The sequence below is a fragment of the Ursus maritimus genome, unplaced genomic scaffold (genome assembly GCF_017311325.1).
Source record: "Ursus maritimus isolate PB19 unplaced genomic scaffold, ASM1731132v1 scaffold_6, whole genome shotgun sequence".
Classification (NCBI taxonomy): Eukaryota; Metazoa; Chordata; class Mammalia; order Carnivora; family Ursidae; genus Ursus; species Ursus maritimus.
The window spans coordinates 64,509,362-64,532,264 of record NW_024426774.1 but is presented as its reverse complement, the minus strand read 5'-3'; the positions used below and the strand labels follow the sequence as shown (position 1 = coordinate 64,532,264).

At 39.4% G+C, this 22,903-nt stretch overlaps 2 protein-coding genes across 5 annotated transcripts in view; one reads left to right on the top strand and one right to left on the bottom strand.

Moving 5' to 3' along the window:
* The window catches only part of PSME4 (proteasome activator subunit 4), a 103,859-nt gene extending 92,717 nt beyond the window's left edge, over window positions 1–11,142 (bottom strand). The window contains exon 1 of the mRNA XM_008699861.2: window positions 10,882–11,142. Within this exon, the coding sequence (XP_008698083.2) occupies window positions 10,882–11,123 (242 nt within the window). The 5' untranslated portion in view covers window positions 11,124–11,142. The remainder of the gene's footprint in view (window positions 1–10,881) is intronic.
* A 319-nt stretch (window positions 11,143–11,461) lies between these two features.
* ACYP2 (acylphosphatase 2) overlaps window positions 11,462–22,903 on the top strand; it is a 255,891-nt gene continuing 244,449 nt past the window's right edge. For 2 of the 4 annotated variants that reach the window (XM_040623481.1, XM_040623480.1), the window contains exon 1: window positions 11,486–11,721. The gene's annotated coding sequence lies outside the window, so the exon portion shown is untranslated. Of the gene's footprint in view, window positions 11,722–22,903 lie in introns of all 4 variants that reach the window. The other 2 variants (XM_040623482.1, XM_040623484.1) reach the window with 2 other exon arrangements.

The window sequence follows — 22,903 nt, the reverse complement described above, 5'->3', positions numbered from 1 at the left end:
AAAATATCTGGACGTAAGAATTTTTAAAACTGTCTTAATACCTTAAGACTAGAGCTAATGACAAGTATTTTAAAGCAAATAAAATTACCAAGACAAATGAGATACTTGAAAAAACTTCCTTCTAACCAGAAAAAACAACAATTAAAAAAAAAAAAATCCAACCTCCCTCCCCACTTTACTGTCTTTTCCTTCGGGTCCTAAGATATCACCAATTGAAAAAATTAAAATAGGCAAAATGTGCAGAGAAAGCTAGGAGATCAGGTTTTAAATTACTCTGACTTTATTCCAGGACTATGCCCTTCATCGTAACACACAGTGTTAAAAATGCAGGTACAGCTTCTCATTACTAGGAATAGTGAGTGAACAGATAAAATGTAGGGTTTTCTCATAAATTCACCTCTCCTCCTCTTTTCACTCAATTACCCATGTATTCAAAATGCATTTCTAAATGTGAGGAAATATGTACTGGAAAATTAAATATACAGAAGGGAGACAAAGGAAGTAATATCAGAATTCTGTGATTCTTTTTTTTTTTTTTAACCAATGTTTCATTATAGATGAGTGTCCACTGAACTGAATCTTGAAAGATTAGAAAGCCATCATCACTCTGAATAAGCAACCGAGGGTCAAGAAAATCTGAGCATTTGGGCAGGAACAGCATAGGAGACAGCTCCAGGAGACGAATGGAGCAGGAACAGCACACTTCTGTGACAAAAAGACAAAACCAAGAGAATGTTCCTTATTCTCTCACCTTACTTCCAAAGACGTCAAGCTGAGGATCAAGAAAAGGGATGCATTATCACAAAAAAACCAAGTAACAATAAAGGATATTAGTTCCAAGTGTCTGCTGACATGGAAGAAAGGCAAATTAGGTGTCATCCCAAGTGGAGAGTATCTTATGTTCCCATGCTCTAGATTGCTTTGCAACTCCCAACATCATAATCAACTCTGAATAGCCAGAGTATTTTATTGATTTCAACACAGCAGCCAAGCCAGCAGGAACAGCACGGTTCTGCAAGTTTGCAGAGAATTCAAAATGCTCTGGGTCAGTCTTTTGGGCGAATCATTTAATCTCTGTATCTGTAAAACCTGGGTTTCCTCGCAAGGCTATGGTGATGGGTAATTGATTTATGTACAAGAAAGACCTTCTGATTTAACTGATCTGCAATGGAGCCCCGAGTACCAGTTTGTTTGTTTTTTATGTTTTCCAGACATTTCACTACATTTGAGAACCACTGCACCTTAGCAGACTGACTGGAGTATAAGATATGGTTTAAAATAGATTTAAATCATTAAAAATAAAATACATAATCTGCTTCAATTAGTATTTCTTTAGTTATGAGGCTAAATATATCTTAAGATATTTGCTTACTGCATATTTTTTTGTGAATTACTTGTTCATATCCTTAGAAGCCTATCCATCCTCTAAGGCTTCCTCTTTCACACAGTCTTCCTTCGTTCCCAACCAAAAGTGCTATCTCTGTCCTCTCTGTCCCTCAATAGCTTGTACCAAACTTGAGTACTTTCCATATCTTACTTCTTACTGGAGGTATACATGTATATATTATTGTATTTCTTTAGATGACTGACAGGTAAGGATGGCAGGGTCCATGACTCTATACATATATAATCCTCAACTCTAACCAAAGAAATGAAACAACGTGGACGTTCTGAGGAACATTTTTTTTCGACTGACCAAATGTATGAGTATATCTTGAGAAATATACTGGCTTATGTAATTAAAAACAGCTCACAAGAACTAGTTCTATTTTTAAAAAGAAAAACCCTTCAAACGAACAATAAATATTTTACCAAATTAAGCAAATTGGCCTTAAAACATTGAGTAGGTTTCCAAAACACACTATAAAACAGGTCTATTACTTTTACCAAGTATAGTAATCCTGATGGAAGGCTCTAAATGGACAAGGAGATCTGAAGTATACACTTCTCTTTATCCCCACCTATACCACAGGCTAAATAATGCTCACTGGCACTTCAGCATATTCAGAGTTATATTCTTTATGACATATTAAAACTGACATGACAATTTCTGGAGTAATACAGTCATTCACTATTAATACCTAATAATGATCCCTCTATTCTTTTCCGGGTGCTTTTCTTTGGAGTCATGGACAAGGGGCATTCATCTCTTGAAATGCTTTACTGAATGTCACTCAAGAGACAGACATGACAATAGGGAATGGAAACATTAAAGTAACAAATGGTCCTGGAGCATCCAGCCTACAGGGAGACAAATAACTGATTACTTCAATATAATGCTCTAAATACAGACTTTAACAGTTACACAGTCGACTTGCTCCTATCTCTGTTCCCCCATGTTAAGCGGCTTTCTCAAAAGTCCTGCTTACCTAACCAAATCCCATCTTAAGGCTCAGATGCAGTTCTTCCCCAGGTAGCCTTCCCAGGCTGTATAGCCTGGGAGTTTCCTTCCTCTGGGACACAGGGCTTAAAGGGAAGCCCTGTGGTCATCAGACAAATCAGCTAATACATTGCCTCATTAAGTCTCACTTCTTTCAAAGGTAAAACTGGGATAACAAACGTACCTACAATTCATAGGTGAAAAATAAAATAATGAATGTAAAGTCATCAGCATAAGGTTGGCACACTCTGAGGCCTCAACACATGGTACGTAGTATCTATGCCATCATTCAATAATCTATTAACCAATGCTCTCCTGTAAGATCCCTCAGTTTACTGATTTTTTAAAACTGTTGCTACTTTTCATTTTTACCCCTTGTATCTTTGTAGCTCAAGGTGTAAGTGTTGATTAGACGATCTGAATTACAGAAAGAAACCTGTAAAATCAGTAGCTTTCATATTTTGGGGGGCCACAACCCATCATTGTAAATATATAACCCAGTATATAAACATATAAAAAACTGAAAAAAAAAATATAGAACTGAAATTAAGGTCATAAACATTCACCCTTATTACTTCTAACTCTAATAATTCTAATTTAGTTCACTACCAAACAAAAAAACCTTCCTCAAAACAAAAAAACCAGGTCAAGACCTAAATTGATTTCACAACCCTTTGGTCATAACCCACAAATGAAAAATTCTCTATTAAGCACTAATAAATGAACATATAGATGAAAAATTGTGAGACCATACAAACTATCTAAAAAAAACCCCACAAAATGAAAAAGTTTTAAGATATCTGTCTCTTTAACTATGATTTATTTTAAGTAATTCTGGAATTTGTTTAATGATAACTTTTTTCCGGCCACATACAAAATAGGGACCTCTGGTTGGTATATGTTGGCAGAAATTTGACAATATTTTATTTATTGGGCTGTCTAGAAGTAACCCACCTTCCCTCGTAAGAGAAATTATCCCAACTAAACTCTTCAGGAACCTGCCCAAAATATAAACACTCTAATGCAAAAGACTGCATTCATCAAGTTTTTTACTCTAAGATCTTCTACTCCATCCTTGGTTTAAAAAAGAAATTTGTCAGAAAACAAGATGAAGTAGCACTTTAGAGCCCAAAGATCACTAACATATTTCTTTTAGAGTACCTACCATTAGGAGACTAGAAAGCATTTTTAATAATTCTTAAGCAATTTCCAATTTATTTGAACTTCAATACTATTCTCAAACCCATTTCACAGCTGCAAATGGTGTTAGTTTTTTCTTGGGGAAGGAAAAAGCCTTTACTGTATTTTGATTTTTTCTTTTCTTTTCTTTTTTTTTTAAAGCCTTTATTTTTTCTTTTTAAGTAATCTCTACCCCCATGGGGGACTCGAACTCACAACCCCGAGATCAAGAATCACATGCTCTTCTGCTTGATCCAGCCAGGCACCCCTTTACTTTACTTTTAGACTCCAAAATTTAAGGTCTATTTATTCTGAAAAAAAGCCAAACTAGCATAAAAAGGTCATGATCACTACCAAAACTGTACGTTCACCTAATTCAAAAATTGTATTAGCCACACTCTAAATTATTTAGTAATAAATATTTAAACATGACAGTCATTATAGATTTATTTTTAAATGAAAGTCTCAAACTCACTGATACAACTGATATAATCTTTCTTCTCTAATTAACTTTGCTAAACCCACTCCCCCAGACTCCTACTTTGGATTATGAAACACACCATTCTCTTCTCTAACCAAAATGCGCCTTCCTTCCTTTTCTTTTACTAAATATGTAACTTTCCTTTGAATCCTGTATTAAAATAGAGCTCATCCCATATCAGTTTTCTCCATTTTGACTGGAAAAGTAGTAATTTCTTAGAATTCCATAGTGCTTTAGTTTACAAAGAACAAAAAAGTTAATTATAATATCACTGAGTACCAATGAATGTATATATACCGCTGTAGTAAATGCTGGGAGAGGAGGAAAGGAAGTAAACACGGAGGACACTGACCTCAAGAAGGCTCGCAGCAGAGGGAAGATTATATACAAAGACTACCAAAGCACGAACAGGGGATCAAGAGAGAGTGCACTAAAAGGGAAGAAATGCTGAGCATACGCCGAATATGGAAGTAGCCAACCTCAAGATTCCAAATGGGAATATTTATAGTTTGTGTTGCTTTTAACATTCCAGTGGCCGTGTCAATGAATATAAAGGGTTTTCTGGTTGCTGGGCTTGCTGCTGCTTGTATTACCCTGTTCTCAGTTTGCCATTCACACTGTATGAGATTTTGATCTAATTTTCTACACAGATTAGAAACACAGATCTCGATTTTGTATTAAAAAGGAGAAAAGGAGAGCAGTGAGAGAAGACTGACTAGAAGTAAGTCTCATTTAAAAGAAAAGTTAACACCCCGGTTCCAAAATGAGAAAATGGGTTAGGAAGTTGTGTCCTTATTTACTACTAAATAAACAAGCATCTCTTAAAAAAAAACAAGAAACTACCTCCATTTTACTTCAGTCGAGAGAACATGTATTTCAGAGACAATTTTATTTTATAACACTGCAGAAAGACCACTTGGGAAATTTGTTTTTAAATGATACATTCAGATTTCTGAACAAGGAATGGTACTGTGTTACTAGTTTTTTTCCCTAACCGCCCTTCTCAGGGCCTCCATTTAGGGCATTAAAACACACTGGTCAGAGTCGGAATTTTTTTTAAGTAATGCACTTAGAATTCATATTTTCTTCCCCAAGTTTCTTGATGGAGCTACCCCTTGCCTAGGTTGTCCTTTAAGAGCAAAAATGTGTGCTAAGAGAAAAGCAGCACACTGCAACTTCCCAAGAGGGCAGAAATCTTTCACTAACATATCCCATGGGCCAAAAACAGTGCCTGGCCCACACAAAGAACTCAGAAAATATTTGTTCAAAGACTCCTGCCACTACTCCTTTGCATACAACTATGTATTAACTAGTAAGAACCTCAGTATCTTTGTTTTTATTTTTTTTATTTTTATTTTTATTTTTTTTTAAGATTTTATTTATTTGACAGAGATAGAGACAGCTAGCGAGAGAGGGAACACAAGCAGGGGGAGTGGGAGAGGAAGAAGCAGGCCCATAGCAGAAGAGCCTGATGTGGGGCTCGATCCCAGAACACCGGGATCACACCCTGAGCCGAAGGCAGACACTTAACCGCTGTGCCACCCAGGCGCCCAATATCTTTGTTTTTAAAATGGAGAGAATTCAAGGAAGTCCTGGTTGCCCCAGGACGGATTCTATCTCTCCGCAGTTAAGAGGGGAAGAAAGATACCAAAATACACAAATGTTCATTAATAAGCAGTATTATAAATCATTGCCCATAGGGTCTGTCTGCAGTAAACCTTAGACAAAACAATGCAAATGGAAACTCAGATGTAAAACCACAAATTTTGCAAGTAAAACTCCATGAAATTGATCAAAGTGATACTGGATTATTCATTTTTCTAAGCTCGAGAATGGCATCATATTGACTTTTTTGGTTTAATTCCTTTTCCCTTGCAGATACATACTGGAAGCACTTATGAATGAAATAATATGCTTCAAAAACAATGGGGGGGTGCATGGGTGTGGAAGGAACATGACTGGCCATGAGCTGATGACTGATAGGTGATGGGTACATAGTGTTCACCATATTACTGTCTTTCCTTGCATATGTTTGATATTTTCCACAATAAAAAAGTTTAAAGCAAAATAAATTTAAAAAGTACTCAAAAACTATTCAAATCATATATATTGACATATGAGATTCTGGCAAACACATCCAGTTAACTAGTGACGAGAAAAATCTGACAAGATGTTTTAAAAGAATGATTGAAAGAGGTTCTTGAGGGACATCTGATGAGCTCAGTCAGCGGTGCGACTCTTAATCTCAGAGTCATGAGTTCAAGCCCCACATCAGGCATGGAGCCTACTTAAAAAAGAATGAATGAATGAATAAAAGCAAGTAATGCAAGAAAGAAACTAAAAAGGTGTTTGAAAAATGGGAAGGGCCTCAAATATATATATATATATATATATATATACACACACACACACATATATACATCACACACACACATATATAATATCTAATACACACACATATAATATCTAATATACACACACACACATATATAAGTTTGAGATTGGTATGAAAAATTAAATGTGTGCATGTGTAGGTACAAGGGGTATCTGTATTTTCTGCTCAAATCTGCTTTGAACCTAAAGCTGCTCTAAAAACTAAAGTTGGTTAATCAAAAAAAAAAAAAAGAAGAAGAAGAAGAAAGAAACGTGAAGGACAGTTTATTGCACTGTTACACAACTTTATCAGAAAAAATCATGTCCCCAAAATAATTTAATTCATTTACTTTGTTTTTTCTATGGAAAATCAGCTTTCAAATCAATTCAACAAAGAAATTTTGGTTCCCGTTTTGAGCATGGTCATATAATAACAAAGGCAAACCTTTTCTACTACTTTCCCTAACTGGTTCTCACTGATCAAGGTGGTAATTTGTCAAGATTTCAAGATTTTTTATAAGTAAAAAGCACTTCTATTTATTGTGTACTTCACAATTTCAACACTTAAACATTATATATCCAATAAATACATCATGTTAATAACTAAGATTCAGTGGTTAGCATTTTCTACTTTCTCCCCCAACAAAGACATGATACAAATTTGGGTGCTCCTGTGGTCAGATTATTACTTTCCACAAAAGGAGTTCAGCGTATTTGTTAATTCTTATCGTGACTAAACTTAAGTTTCCGGTGGCTATATAATCTAGTTAAATACATTATGTGGTTTCAACTGGGATAATCCAATTTCTATCCAAGAAGGCTGTATCATGTTCTTAATAATATTTAAACAAGGAAGTTACAGTTTAATTAGCAAATGAAATGATCTGTCAGTATAATAGTCTCATTATAATAAAACAGCGAAGAATATAACATTTCATTATAACAAATAAGATATTTAAATTTGTTTCATAATACACCAAGTGCACATCCTCCACTAAAATAAAAATTCTGGTTAAAAAAAAAAACATGAAAGAAAGGGTTATGGATGGGGTAAACTTGTAGGAAATAGGCCATTCACTTGTTTTTCCTCCTACAGACCAATTTAAAGGAACACAAAGCTAGAAAGGCCCTTTGGGACTAACTCAGTGATTTTTCAAACAATATGTTTCAGAGCCCTGAGCAGGCTTTATCCTGCCGGAGGAGCCCAATATTGTGTTAAGATTTTGCTTTTATAGAACAATCCACAAATAAGTTTTAAATCTGAAAAACCACAGAGTCTATACTCTTCCCACTTTCCAAAAGAGGGCCCTAAAGCTGAGAGAGGTTAAGCAGGACCAAGATGATGATAATGTTCACGGCAAAGCCAGGTATAGATCAACTGATGTCTTCAAACTAGACCTCACCACTTCACCTGAAAGGTTCAGAGGGACAAGGGAAAAAAAGCAAGTTTCAAGATTACCTTTCTTTAACTCCGTCATTCTCCACACGGGCCATACCAGTTATCCACCAACACTTTGCACTTTGAGTCCGGAGCTGTCTTCACTGCTATTTCCCAAAGACCATTAGGTTTGTGCCTCTCTTCTCCAAGTTATTTCCCTGCTTGTTTAAGACGTTCCCTGTGATATTACCTCACACAAACAATGTCTCTTTAACAGGCAGTTCTAATACTTGAACTTGTCTGTACAAGAGAGCCTGTATTTTACCACAGGGCCAATTTTTAAAGTACACAGAAATAACCTTTCTTCACAGAGATGTTACACAGACCCACAGTCTCGAAATGGATTGAAACAGAATGACGGCCAAGTACTTAAGTGAGGTACAAAGTCAAAAAAAAGGGATGGGAAGCCTGAGTATCCCCAAACCAGAACTTTACCCCGCCACCCCCCCCAGACCTGTGATGCCCAGATTCGGGGTTACACTTCTGGTCCGGGATCCAGTCCCAGGGCCTCTGAATAGCATTTACACTCTGGTCTTCTTTAGGAATGTGCTTGATCTATACACCTATTTCCAGTACTTTACAAGCTGCTCAAATAATCCTTGCAGAAAGATACACACTGGCCTATTTGAGGCTCCACAGGATAAAAAATAAAATCATAAAATACCAGACCAGGAATGTTTCTCAGAAATTATTTAGTCCAACCCCCTCATTTCTTTCACAAGAATACTGAAACACATGATTGAAGTAATCTTCCCACATCACAGAGCTCCTGGTAGAAGTTGGATTTTATTTTCATTACTACTTTCCATTCTTCTACAAAGTACTAAATATGATCACTACTCATGTAATTGACAGCTGTCATCACATGTTTTGGCATCATTTAGATGTAAACTTGTGCAACACACAAGGCTCATTAAAAAACAACGAGCGGAACTATAAACAGGTCACCTTAACATGACTTAAGGGAAAAAAATACACCCAAGATCACAACATGTCCCACCAAGTTCAAAATGTCTCATAGTGCAATCCTGAGAATCAGTTTGCAGCATTTAACCACTGTTCCAAAATAAAATTCTGACAGCATTTCTTGCTGGTTATTTAGACATAAATGGTCTGGTGTTCAAAGGCTAGTAAGCCTTATTGACTGCAACCTTGCCCTAACCACCACGGACTGTCTCCACTGTATTTTTAGCCATTTCTAGGTAAAAGCTACTTAATAAGCCAAAAATAATCCAACTCTAGGTGCTAATTTGCCAAGCTTAGTAAAATGTCAGATAACAATGCTTAACTCTGTGTAGATTCCAGATTCAGTAATCCAAACCAGATATGCATTTACACATAGGTATACTTATATATCGTGCATCTAAAAGAAGCTGTGTCCCCCAAAATAGTTATTCTCTGGTAAATCTAACAAGAGTGATTAAAATGGGGGAATTACTGGAACTGATAAATATAACTTTATTTTTACTGTGCCTCAGTAACACAAACACATAGGAGGCTCACTTGGAAAATCATTTGATGGTAATCAGTTATAAAACATTTCTCTGTTTTCACTGAAAGTGGTTCTTCTCCCTGTTGCATTTTTTCCCCCAAAGTCTTCTATGAATCCTAAATACACAAACTTCTCCACACTCTAATCAAGAGGAGAGCTGTTAACCTTGACATTTTATGGTCACTCTTTGAAAATGGAAAATTAAGTGTTTCAGTTTAGTTTTAATTAAAAAGGTATTACTCCCACCACAACCACCATCAAGTGGAGATGAGAAATTTGTCAGAGGCTCCCTAATAACTGGCAGATAAGAATCATACTGTGAGGAAATGTAGAGAAGACTATTGCATTACAAAACCCTGAGTCATCACCCAGTTCACTCAGCAGATTTGAGTAAACATTGGATAAGTGACTTCCGTCTTGTGTGTTTATCCATCTATACCCACATGCGTGAACATACAATGTTACCAAATTTTGTGTACAGTTAACCAAACAAGATACAGCACAACTTTCTTAAAAAATCCTCTTGACACAGTGAAGATGCCCATCTTGCTGCTTATTTGGACATAAATGGTTTGGTGGTATCTAAATAAATAAATAAAGTCTCTAACCTTTCTCCCCAGACTGAATTTTTACTAGCTTTCCCCCCTACTTTCAGTGGCACTATCGTCTGCCGGGTGTTTGTGCAAAAAAATAGTAATAGTAATGAAAGAATAACATAACAACTGAAACTGATTTAGATCAGCTATATTCATCTGAGCGTCTCAAAAATAAACACAAGCCAGGTACTCATAATGCCCTGGACAATCTGACAGCTCTCTTCTCTGTTTTCCTTAGGGTCACCCATTTCCAAAGGAAATGTCACAACTGGAGAAACACACACTTTCCCGAGGTTCTAAGACTCAACATTCTCAACATTAAAGTCTAGTATACAGCCCAAGAATGCGCTAGGGGCTGATAAACCAATCTTTTCAATCAAACCCACAAAGACTGAGCAGGCCCCAAAAAGCAGAACCTACGAGTTCCCTACGGCCTCCTTCCCATTCAGAAAGTTACTAGACATGAATTGAAGGATACGAAGAGGCGGAGACCATAGAGGAAGAGGAGGAGGAAGCACCAGGAAAAGTCAAGAGTTGCTCCCCCATAGATGAATCCTCTCTGCTCTCCTCCCCCACGAGCAAAGGTCCAAAAAGGACCCTTGGGGGACCGCTCACCTTTTTCCCTAGTGGCCCGGTGCCCTCTGGCTCCCCAGGGCCCCGCAGGTCGGAAGACAACAACCCGAACCCTTGGGGAGAAGCAGCTGGGGAGGACGTAGAGGGCTGGCGAGGACCAAGGAGGTCCCGCAGGAAAGTGGCAGGGAGGGCACTTGAGTGCTTCCCAGGCACTTGTCTCGATTCTCAGACAACTGCTCCGGGTCCACCGGCTGGAGTCGGGGCAGAGTTGTCCAGAGGTCCGGTGAGGACAAAGAGCCGCCTTCCCCCGGACGCCCTCCCACTGAGCCTTTGATTCCCCACCCACCTTGCAGGCCCGAACACACTTACGTGGAGAGTTTCCTGGTCCAGAAGAGGCCCCCGGGCCACAGCTCTTGGAGCTGCACGGCCCGGCCCAGGTTGCTTTTGATCTGGGCCAGCTGCAAGTCGGACTCGGCGTCCAGCCGCTCGGCATAGGGCAGCAGCTTGTTGTAGACGATCTCCTTCTGAGGGACGAAGCCCCGCGGGTCCGGGCTGGGACGCCCGCCGGGCTCCGGGGGATCCCTGCCGTCCGCCCGCTCGGCTGGCTCCATGAGCCTAGGGACACCCCCCCCACCCCCTCCCACCCTAACCCTCCCCGGCCCCCACCCCTCTCCGGGCTCCGCCTCCTCCGCGTCGTCGTCGCCCCACGGCCGCCGGCGGCCCGTCGCCCTCGGCCCGACCGCTGGGCCCCCTCCCCTGGCCGGCGCGCTACTGGCCCCCGCGCGATCCGGGTTCGTTGGCGGCGGCAGCGGCCGCTCCGCCCGCCCCGCACCGGCTCGGCTGGTGACGCTGCAGCAGCCGGGCCCGCAGGTTCCGGACGGGCCTCAAGTCACTTCCGGGGCGGGGCGGGGCGGGGCGGGGCGGAGCGACGGCGTCGGAGGAGGTGGTGGCGGCGGCGGTGGCGGCGGCGGGAGCCCAGCGGGCCGCGCCTCCCTCGCCGTGGGGACGGCTCGGAGCCCCCACCCCCGGGCCTCACCGGCCGAGCGCGAGGCTGCCCCACCGGAAACACGAGGCTGAATTCCAAGCTATTGTCCTTCCTCGCTTGGGGTCGCGCGCTCTCTGCGGCTGCCTGCGGGAGCCCATACTCGCCGTGCCTTCCGACAAAGCAGTGGGCCTAGTCCCCCACCCCCAGTGTGTGGAAAAACCTAGGTACTCTGTATCCATCTCACTTGTTACTTACCGATTTGTTTGCTCAGTCTCCTTTAAGCCCTCCTCTTTGTGTTATTCTTCCGGGCCGCCCTCATTCCGAAAAAGTGAATATTCATCCAACAAATATTAATTGAACTGTTTTGTGTGTCAGACGCTCCTTTTAGGCCCTTGAGAAGAGCACGTGGTTTCTGCCCTCCAGGGTTTCAGAGGCCAACTGGAGCTTTAGTCTAGGGAATAAGCAATTACAAGACAATACTCTTAATTGGTGGATAAGTACAGAATGCCTTGGGAACACCTAAAGAGGAGTTAGTTCAAACTGGAGGGGTGTCAAGTAGTTTCCTAGAAGTGATAGGTAAGGTTGAGGTTAAAGGCGTTGAGTGCAGAGTTGGTTAGGAAAAGGAGGAGAAGGTATATTTTAGCTGAGGAGACAGCTTAGAGGCTGCAAGCGTGCACTCTAGGAATTCAAAGAAGTTCAGAATGGCTGCAGATTGCTTGCAAGAGGAGCACAGGACTGAAACCTTGAAAGAAATAACAGGGAGTTTTCAGAACTTTAAACCTAAAACCAACAGAAAACTCAAACATTTTAGACATGGGGATGGCGTGATATAATTTATATTTTCAAAGAATCACTCTGACTTTATGTAGAGAATAGATTAAAGCAGACTCGAATTGGAAACTGGAGGACCCCTTAAGAAGCTGTGACATACTGATAGCATGGATGTCAGTTGAAATGGTTTAAGAACTGTTGCAGTGAGAAGAATGGTCTGGGCTTGGTAGCTGATTAAGTATGAAGAGTGCAACAATGAGAAGAGACAGGATGATTTCAGATTTCTGGTTTGAGAAGATGGATAGATAATAAAGTCCTTCACCGAGATAGCAGGAACAGATTTGGAGGCAAAATGCCTAAAGGATGGAAAAGTACTTTGATGTATGGATCAGGAGGATGATCTAACCTGAGATATGTATTAGCATTATAGGTAAGATTGGAGGGAATGAGATATAGACTATTGTTAAAAGATAAAGAGGCTTATTAAAACTTTTAGGAGTTCATTGAGTAAAAATCTATATGAATTGGGCAGGGCCAAACCAGAATTGGTTAGGAGCCCTGACAGGAGCCAGGGGAAAGACAGGTAGAGAAGGGGTAGAGACAAAGTTTATTTGATTGGCAGTAGCTTAAAATCCAATTGGCAGTTTGTGATTGGTTGTCCTGAGTGTTTAGATTTCATAACCTTGAGGCATTTGCACAGATTTTGGGCAGAGACATTAGAGCCACTTCAGTCTAATGGCCTTTATGTAATTAGTTTAACAGTATAAACAGTATGGGGCCCTTGATCAAACTCTCAGGAGTACCATATTTAAGGATGGATAGAGAAAGAGGAGAGAGACAACAAAGAAAACTCATGAGAAGTGGTCAGAGAAGTTGGAGTTCTAGAAAGGTGGGCGTTCCTAAAGACGGAGTGTTTCAGATGGAGGAAATAATCAAGGTATCAAAAGTGGTTGACCTGTCAAATGAAATGAGACCTGAGGAGAGTTTATTGGAGTTACTGATACAACAGGTAACAGTTTCAGGGGAGCTACAATGGAAGCCAGATTACAATGACAATGGGAAAATAGGAAGTAAATAACTAGAGGCAGTAAAAGTGGACCACCTTTTTAAAAAAGTTTGGGTGGGAAGAAAAAGAGAGATAAGGAGGTAGCTGGAATAAAAAGGAATTTTTGAAGATGGGATATGCTTTAAATGTTAATGAGAAGAGCCAATGGAGAAAGGTTGAAGATATGTGGGTGAGGATGACAGAGAGTGGGAGAGAATGTGGAGTCATTGGCCTCTAGCAATAAACCAGACTGTGCTTCCATTGTCAGAGGAGAAAGGCAGGGGAGGATAGGTGCAAATGCAAAAAGGTTTGCAGATTTGGTGACTAGAGGTTGGAGGAGTTCTTTCTGATAGTTTCTTTTTTCTTTTTTCTTTTTCTGTAAAATAAGAGAATGAGAATGATGGGAGGAAGTGGGGCAAAGGAGATTGGAGAAGGTTTAGAGTAGTCTCAAAATTCAGAAAACCCATTAGAGAAACAGTAAAATTACTTGTCAGTTAAGTCTGGAAGCATGAATTTACTGTCATCTCTGTGAACAATTTAGTGATTTTCCCCAATAATATTTAGCAGCTCAGGATTATATGCCATGCAGTCTGGTATGATGCAATGACAAAGGAATAAGAATGTATGTTGGTGGTAGTGATGGTAGTGGTGTTAGCCACTACCGTTGAACCCTTCTCTCAGCCAGTGCTTTACCTACAATATCTCATTGAATTTTCTTTTCTAAATAGAGATCATTGGGTTGAGAACATTTAAAAGAGAGTGGTTAATGTCAAAATTGGTTGAAGTCTAACTGAAGAGAGAAGAGGGGCTGATAGAGAGGTCAAGGGACTCAGATCCTGATGAGGTACAAGAGCAATGTGAAAGGATTGGCCTGAGCAAGGGATCTGGAAGAACAGGAATATTTGGATTTAAGATTTCAAAGAGGCCGTTCCGATGATGTCAGTTTCCCTGGAAATGGATGTCGGAACTGGGAAGGTCAAAAGAATTATTGGAACAAAAAAGATGACGTCTCTTTCTGTTATTCTATGTGAGGCTTAATGGAAAACACTAGTGAAACCTCTTCAGGTGAGAAAGTTGGGAGACCTTAAGTTGCTTTGGGGGACCAAGTCTACTCATCATTGGAGATAGTAACCCAAAGCCTGGGGTTAATTTTCTCTTCTCAAGACTAATTCCCCGAGCATTTTTTTTTTTTTTTTTTATCTTTTAGAGCTCGGGATACTCCACCAAAAGATAACAGCACATTATGCTTTCAGTCAGACCCTGAGGGACACTTTGGCTTCTTATCAGACCCCTCCAGGAGGCTGACTGAAATCGCTGTTCCTGGAAAGTGCAATAGCCCTTCATGGAAAATATTCTGAAGACTGAGGTTTCTCCTCAGGCTAGAGGAACTGCTGGGGATAATTACCAATCAAATATTTATGCCTTTGGTTCACTACTTGATAATCCACTTAGTAGTGAAAAAAAATGACAGGTTGTTAGTTTCTGCCTTTAGAAGTATTTGAATTATATTAGAATGATTCATTCTAATAGAATCAAATGTCCGAACTCCTGCTGTGTTGCAGTTACTATTCAACAAGAATATTGGACCTGAGAAACGAGAGGTTTTTTCCCCTAGTTCCTATATGATTTTTTTAAGTAGGTGCCGTACCTAACATGGGGTCCGAGCTCACAACCCCGAGATCAGGAATCACATGATCTACCGACCAAGCCAGCCAGGCACCCTGTAGTTCCTATATGATTTTAAAAAGATTTTATTAATTTATTTGAGAGAGAGCGTGCCCTTTTTAGCAGGGGAGGGGCAGAGGGAGAGGAAAGAATTTCAGCAAATTGTCAATCTCATGACCCTGAGATCATGACTGAGTTGAAACCAAGAGTCAGATGCTCAACCAACTGAGCCACCCAGGCGCCCCTCCTATATGATTTTTAAGTTTTGGAGTTTTCATCCAAAAGCCCTTCTCATGCATCATGGCATCCACTTCACTTCATTAGAGTATATTTGGAATTCATTTTTTTACTAAAGAGGAAATCACAGCTAAAGCTTGAATTTTTCTACAATTACTGCTTTACAGTCTTTCTCTTTGTTAGGCATTTTGCCATTTTACTACGATGTAACTAGGTGTAGACTTCTTTTTATTTATCTTGTAGGGGATTTTTGTTTCTTAAATGAAAAGATTCATATCATTCATCAGTCATGTAAAATTTTTGCCTATTATCTGTTCACAATTTTTCTGTTCCTCTTCTCTCTTTGTACAATTCCCACTAGACATATGTTACACCTTCTCATTCTAATCTCTGTATTTGTTACTTTCATTTTGCAAATCTTCATTTCTTTACCTCATCTGGATAACTTTATCAGACCTATTTCTAATTCATAGAATTCTTTGTTATTGTGCATCCGATCTGTTTAATTTGTCCATTGAGCTTCTAATTCTAATGATTTTTTTAATTTTAGAAGTTCTATTTTGCTCCTTTCCAAATCTGCTATTCTATTTTCATTGACTTTTGTTCTTTATGGTTCCAATGACTTCTTTAATGATTTTAGACATGTTCATTTAATTATTTTACACAATATTTAATTTAATTTAATTTAATTTAATTTATTTATTAGAGAGAGCACGAGTGGCAGGAGGGGCAGAGGGAGAGGGATCCCGACACAGGGCTAAATACCAGGACCCCGGGATCGCAGAGCCAAAGGCAGATGCTTAACCTGCTGAGCCCCCCAGATGCCTCTAGACAATAACATTTAGACAATCCTTTCTGTTATTTTAGATTTTTAGGGGTGCTATATGTTTGTTGACTTTTGTTCATGGTGGATCATTTGCTTGTATTTTGTAATTTTTTATATTATGATACTATCTTCATTTGGTTTTTTGTCTCTCTGGAACTCCCATGTGACCCAGAGCATTTTGTTTGTTTGCTTGCACCTGATCCACAGAAACAGCACAGGCCCAGTACCAATCAATATTTATGTTCATTTTTCAGCTAGTATAAATTTGAATTTGTATCCTATGTAAGTTACAGGCCTGGGAATTCAGCCCTTAGAGAATTCTGGGTTTTTTTGCAATATTTTATTTCCAACTCCCTTTGGTCTGAGGCATCAGCTTCTTTCCCTGAGTAGGTGTTAAAACCCAAGTCACTAGCTGTTTCAAGCTCCAATAACACTGCCCCAAAATTGATGCAGAATTAACTCACACACTTATCACTCTGGCTCTCCTTTCCTCTTTGTTTTTGAGTCTGGAGATTTTTCCTTTTCTGTGTGTGAACTCATCTGTTGTTATCACTTGTTATATTTAATGCAGAATTTCTATACGTGGGTTTCTGCATTAGCTCAGGCTGCCATGCTACTGGAACTGGAGACCCTTAAGGAATGAACTTCCAACTCTAAATTATTAGACATCATTTGGAGCAAAAGGGAGTAATTGTGGATGATTAAGAGCTTTTTTAGAATCCTCATATCACATAGGTGGTCATTGGTGATTCCTATCCATCAAGCTATATTTATTTAAGGATTAAAAAATTATTATATTATTACTTAGAAAATGCCTACTTGATATTTAAATGCAAAGAGTTTTTCAGCACAACCGAAGCTCTTTGTGTTTCTTCTTTTTGACAAGCTATGAATAATGTAGGAGGTCACAGCTTCCCTCTAATCAAATATAGTAAAGGGATGTACTTTTTAACATTGGTTGAAGAAATTAACAATAGAGGCAGTGGAGAGATAATAACTAATGCACAAAGAGGATATATACTCTTTCCACCTACCCCCCAGTTTTTATATTTATAAATAGAACAGGCCTTGCTCATAAGCAGAGAATGGAATTGTCTGCATGAATAGCTTGAATAGCCAGCAAGACACTCACACTATGATGCTTGAAATGCTGCCCTTTGCAATCTGTTTTTTTTGTACTAAGCAGAATGTCTTTTGAAATTTTTAGACTCATAAAAGGGGTAATATATCAAATCCCTAATTCTCCAGGGTGAATTATATATTCATTAATTCAATAAACATTATTGAGTGCCTCCTGAGTGCCAAGTTGGAGATCATAAGATGAATGACATTGTACTTGTCCTCAAGGAGTTCACTATCTAGTGTGTTGACAGTCAAGTAAACACATAAATTAAAATTGTAACCAAATGTCAGCTGGGATCTCCCTACCTCTTAAAATCTCTAGATGAAACTAATTGAAACTGCGTTCCATAGACTGAAAAATTCAGTGCCTCACCCAGTAGTTCTGCCAGTTTTGGAGGATGGGAGGTTGTGTTTTTATAGTATCTCCCAGCTCTAAACTTTTGCTTCTGGTAAATTAGTTCTGTCAAGTGATCATCTTCCCCTGAGGCTTGTTGTTCCCATCCCAGTACTGCTTCAGTCCAAACACGGAATCTAGCTTTTTCTCTTATTTTCCACAATTTCTATACAACAGATCACTCATAGAAGGCTCTGTGTGTGTGTGTGCACGCGCGCACACATGCACGCAAGAGAGAGAGAAAGAGAATAAATGTAAGCAAATTCAAAGAGACAAAGGGATTTATATGCTAGAAATAACAAACAACTTAAAATGTAATATAAAAGTTTTTTCCTAAAAGGTGTATTTTTTATGTGATTGCTGATATTATGGAACTCACTGTCAAGTGGGCCAATCAGACATTAAACAACTCATTCTACAGGTATTTTAATTATAGTTTTGTTAAATGCTGTAATAGGATAAAGGGAACTCTGATTGTTAGAATAGGGGTACCTGGCCTAGACTAAGATGCCTAGAAAGATTTCTTTGAGGAAGTAGCAGTTGATGAATGAGGAGCTCGGGGAAAGGATGGTTAAGAATGATCTGGCTAGGAAAACAGTATGAGTGGAGGACTGAGGTAGGGGAAGAACTTAGCTTGTTTGAGAAGCTCAGAAAAGACCAATATGTACAGAGAGGGAGGGTAAGAGTGGCAGAGAAGGTAAGCAGTTAGGTCATGTAGTACCTTGTCGGTTGGGTTAAGAATTTTAGATTTTATCCTGAAAGCTATATATGAATATAGTGCTTTGAGCTGTACCCAGATACTTGGAGGAAGCTGAAGGGGTAACATGAGGGTGTGGAAGCCATGAAGTCAAGTGGATAGATAATTGCAGGCAGAGGCAGAAGCATGTGGAAAGTATGTGGAGTTTTCGTTGGGCCTAATTAGACCAGGGAGCAACGAGTACAGTGTGGTAGGAGCACAGAAAATGTGGATAAAGGCAAGAGAGGAGACAAGAAGGTAAACTGAAACCAGATTACAAATAGTCATGAATCTACGTATATTGATGATAATGATGGTAGTGGTGATAGCTCTAGAGAGTGGGCTGCTTTTCTGGACTCAGAACCTAAGTAATTCAGTTTTTAAGTTGTTGCCTTGTTTTGTTTTTTAAGTTCATCTTTTTATTTTGAGTAATTGTAGATTCTCATGTATTTGCAGGAAATAATACAGAGATATCCCTCGTACCTTTTACCCAGTTTCCCGAAATTGGTATCATCTTGCAGAATTGATATCATCCTTAGTACAATATCATAATCAGGATATTTACACTGATGAAGTCAAACAAGATATAAACACTTCCACACCACAAGTGTTCCTCCTGTTGCCCTTTATACTGTCATTCACTTCCCCGACCCCTTCCATGTCTCTAATCCCTGGAAATTACGAATCTGGTCTCTATTTCTACGATTTTGTGGTTTCAAGACTATTATATAAATGGAATCATACAGGATATAACCTGTTGGAATTTCCCCTTTTCTCTCAGATAATTCCCTAGGGAATTATCCAAGTTGTTGTGTGTGCCATAGTTCGTTTCTTTTTGTAACTGAATGGCATTCCGTAGTACTGATGTACTATAGTTTGTTTTTGGCCATTCTAAGTAAAGTTGCTGTGAATATTCATCTACAAATTTTTGTGTGAACATAAGTTCTAATTTCTCTGGGATAGAAATCTAAGAGTGCAATTGCTGGGTCATGCTGGGTTGCATTGTTTAGTTTTATAGATAAAGTAATGTCAAACTCTTTATGTGGTGATACCTCATTGTGGATTTAATTGGCATTTCCCTAATGGAGAGGGATGTTGACCTTATTTTCAAGTGCTTATTTGTTACCTCCATGTCCTCTTGGGTGAAAAATGTCTGCTTCTGTTTTTTGCCTGGTTTTTAATTGGATTGCTAGGTCTTTTACTGTTGAGTTTGGCATGTTCTTTATATATTCCAAGTGCTATTCCTTTGTCAGATATGTGGTTTGCGAATATTTTCTCCTTGTTTGCAACTTATCTTTTCATCCTCTAATAGGGTCTTTGCAGAGTAAGTTTTTAATTTTGATGAGGTCCAATTTATCAGTTTTTCCTTTTGTGGACCAAACTTTTGGTGTCAGATCCTAGAACCTTGCCTAGTCCTAGATTCAAAGATTTCTTTTTTTAAGTTTCATGTTTTACATTTAAGTCCATGATCCATTTTGAGTTGATTTTTGTATGAGTGTGACATTTAGTTCAAGATTCATATATTTTTTAAGATTTTATTTATTTATTTGACAGAGAGCGAGAGAGAAAGAAAGAGCAGAAGCAGGGGGAGTGGCAGATGGAAGGAGAGGGAGAAGCAGGCTCCCCACTGAGCAGAGAGCCCAATGTGGGGCTCGGTCCCAGGACCCTGAGATCATGACCTGAACCAAAGGCAGATGCTTAACTGCCTGAGCCACCTAGATGCCCCCAAGATTCATATTTTTGCCTGTGAATGTCCAGTTAATTCAGTTTTAAATAACAACATTTGAAAACTACCAAAAGTCTAGTCGAGGTATCATTGTTTCAAATCCAGTCATTTCATTTCAGTCTTTACTCAAACATGCAGTGGAAAGACACCGTCTACTCTTATGATCCACCGTGAGCCAATACTTAAATGAAAAGACATAACTCTCAAGAACAAAGAGTAAGTTTTATGGTCAGTTCTTAAGTCCATAATTAGTCATACAAAGAATGCATTTGACTAACTATGCTAGAACATGGTCCTGCTAAGAATACAACTAATTTACTTTTTTCAGAACACTTCCAATAGTGGACATCTTTAATTGTTTTTGACTGCTCAGCATCTGAACCCAGTGGCTAGATTTGGGAAATCCTCCCATCTAAGTCTTGGTGAGAAGTAGGCTCCTACCTCTAACTTCAGAAGTCTAAGGAGTGAGATTCACCCTCTACCCACTCCCCTGACAGCCTTGTGATCCAGATTTTGCCACCATGTACTTTATTTTTTTTTAAGATTTTATTTATTTGACAGAGAGAGAAACAACCAGCGAGAGAGGGAACACAAGCAGGGGGAGTGGGAGAGGAAGAAGCAGGCTTCCCAGCAGAGCAAGGAGCTCTATGCAGGGCTCCATCCCAGGACCCTGGGATCATGCCCTGAGCTGAAGGCAGATGCTTAACAACTGAGCCACCCAGGCGCCCCATCCACCGTGTACTTTAAATCTTGACCAAGTGATGCCAAAATGAAGGGATGATATTGGATCTTTGACAGATAAGCAGTCTGGCATCCGTGGCTGTGTTGTCAGGAGCAGCAGCTGCCTCCAGTGACCACTATGTCAAAGACAAGAGATGGCGTATGTTGTTGGCAGCAGCAGCATTTGAACCAGATTGTTTCTGTTACCCTCACTCCCTTGGTTCCAGCCTGTTATCTAAGAATCTTTCTTAGCATTTCTTATCAATTCTGTGAGTTACCTGATACTTGCCAATAAATTTATCTTCAATTTAAGTTAGCCAGAGTTGGTTACTGATATTAAAGATGACTGACATCAAGAACCCTTACTGATACTGTTAGCAAATTAGTCTAAAGCTGTGGTTTAAAGAGCTCCCACCCTCAGAGTTCCTGATTTAGTAGATCTGGAGTGGGGCCTGTGAACAAATTCGTGGCTGCAGCTGCTGCTGCTGGGCAAGTGACCACACTTGATCTTCATCAAGTTGGTGCGATTTTATAGTTTTCTCTCAAAAAAACTGCTGATTCATGTTCCATTGTTTGGCTATACCACAATTTGCTTATACATTCATCTGTGGATGGACATTTTGGTTATTTACAATTTTTGGCTATTACAAATAAAACTGCTATGAATACTAATGTATAGGTCTTTGTGTGGATATTATTTCCTTCTCTCATGGGCAAATATGTGGGAGAAGACAGCTTGGATCATATGGTAGATATATGTATAACTTTTAAGAAACTACAAGGTATTTTCCAATGTGATTCTGCCATTTTACATTTTTACCAGCAGTGTACGAGACTTTTTTTTTTTGAGAGAGAGCAAGCACGAGTTGGGGGGGGGCAGAGGGAGAAGGAGAAGCAGGCTCCCCACTGAGCAGAGTCCAATGTGAGTAGGGCTTGTGGGGCTCCACCCCAGGACCCCAGGATCATGACCTGAGCCGAAGGCAGACGCTTAACCAGTTGAGCCACCCAGGTGCCCCAGTGTACAAGACTTCTAGTTGTTCCACATCGTTGCCTCCTTGGTATGGTCAGTCTTTTTAACTTCAGCCTTTCTAGTGGGTGTGTAATAGTATCTCATTATGCTTCCAATTTGCATTTTCCTAATGACTAATAATGGTGGGCATCTTTTTTGAGTACTAATTTATCATTCATATATTTTTCTTGGTGAATTGCTATTAACATCTTTTGTCCAATTTTGGGGGGCCTTATTTGTTTTCTTACTGAGTTTCAAGAATTCTTTATATATTCTGGGGATAAATGCTCTACCACATATGTAACTTGCAGGTATTTTCTGCAGTCTGTGGCCTCTTTTTTTCTCACTCTCTTAATAGGCAGAAAGTCATTTTAACCAAAATTATCAAGAGCTTCATGAGTTTTCCTACTGACTTCCCTTAATTGCTTGATATTCAAGTTTTTCTTTTTTGAAACATTCCTTTTGTATTTTCTTTGCTCCTCTTGTTAACTTGGTATGACTGCAATAATCTCACTTGCCAACAGCCTTATGTGTGATTGGAAGAATCCTTTAACATCACTTTCATCAACTTCATGAAATCTTGCACTTTTGGCAAAATAGGCAATTGAATACTTTCAATTCATTTGATTTGCACTTGATTTGTATTTGGGGATATTACCACAAAGTTCAAACCAATGAAGATATCAACTGAGGGGCAACTGAATGAGATAGGGTAGGGAAAATAAGTACTGATGTTTCATATGGAAAAGTATTTGAGTTGGAACTCATTTTATAAATGATTAGTTCAGGGGCGCCTGGGTGGCACAGTTGTTAAGCGTTTGCCTTCGGCTCAGGGCGTGATCCCGGCGTTATGGGATCGAGCCCCACATTAGGCTCCTCCGCTATGAGCCTGCTTCTTCCTCTCCCACTCCCCCTGCTTGTGTTCCCTCTCTCGCTGGCTGTCTCTGTCAAATAAATAAAATCTTAATAAATAAATAAATAAATAAAAAATAAATGATTAGTTCATTAGAGAACATTAATATGACTTTTGCTTCCATATGGGATGCTAGATTTGTGTAATAAGTACTAAAAAAACAAAGCCTACAAGAAAAGACCCCTCTCTTTCAATATTTCCTCTTATATCTTGATTCCCCCCTCACTCATTCTGCTGTAGGT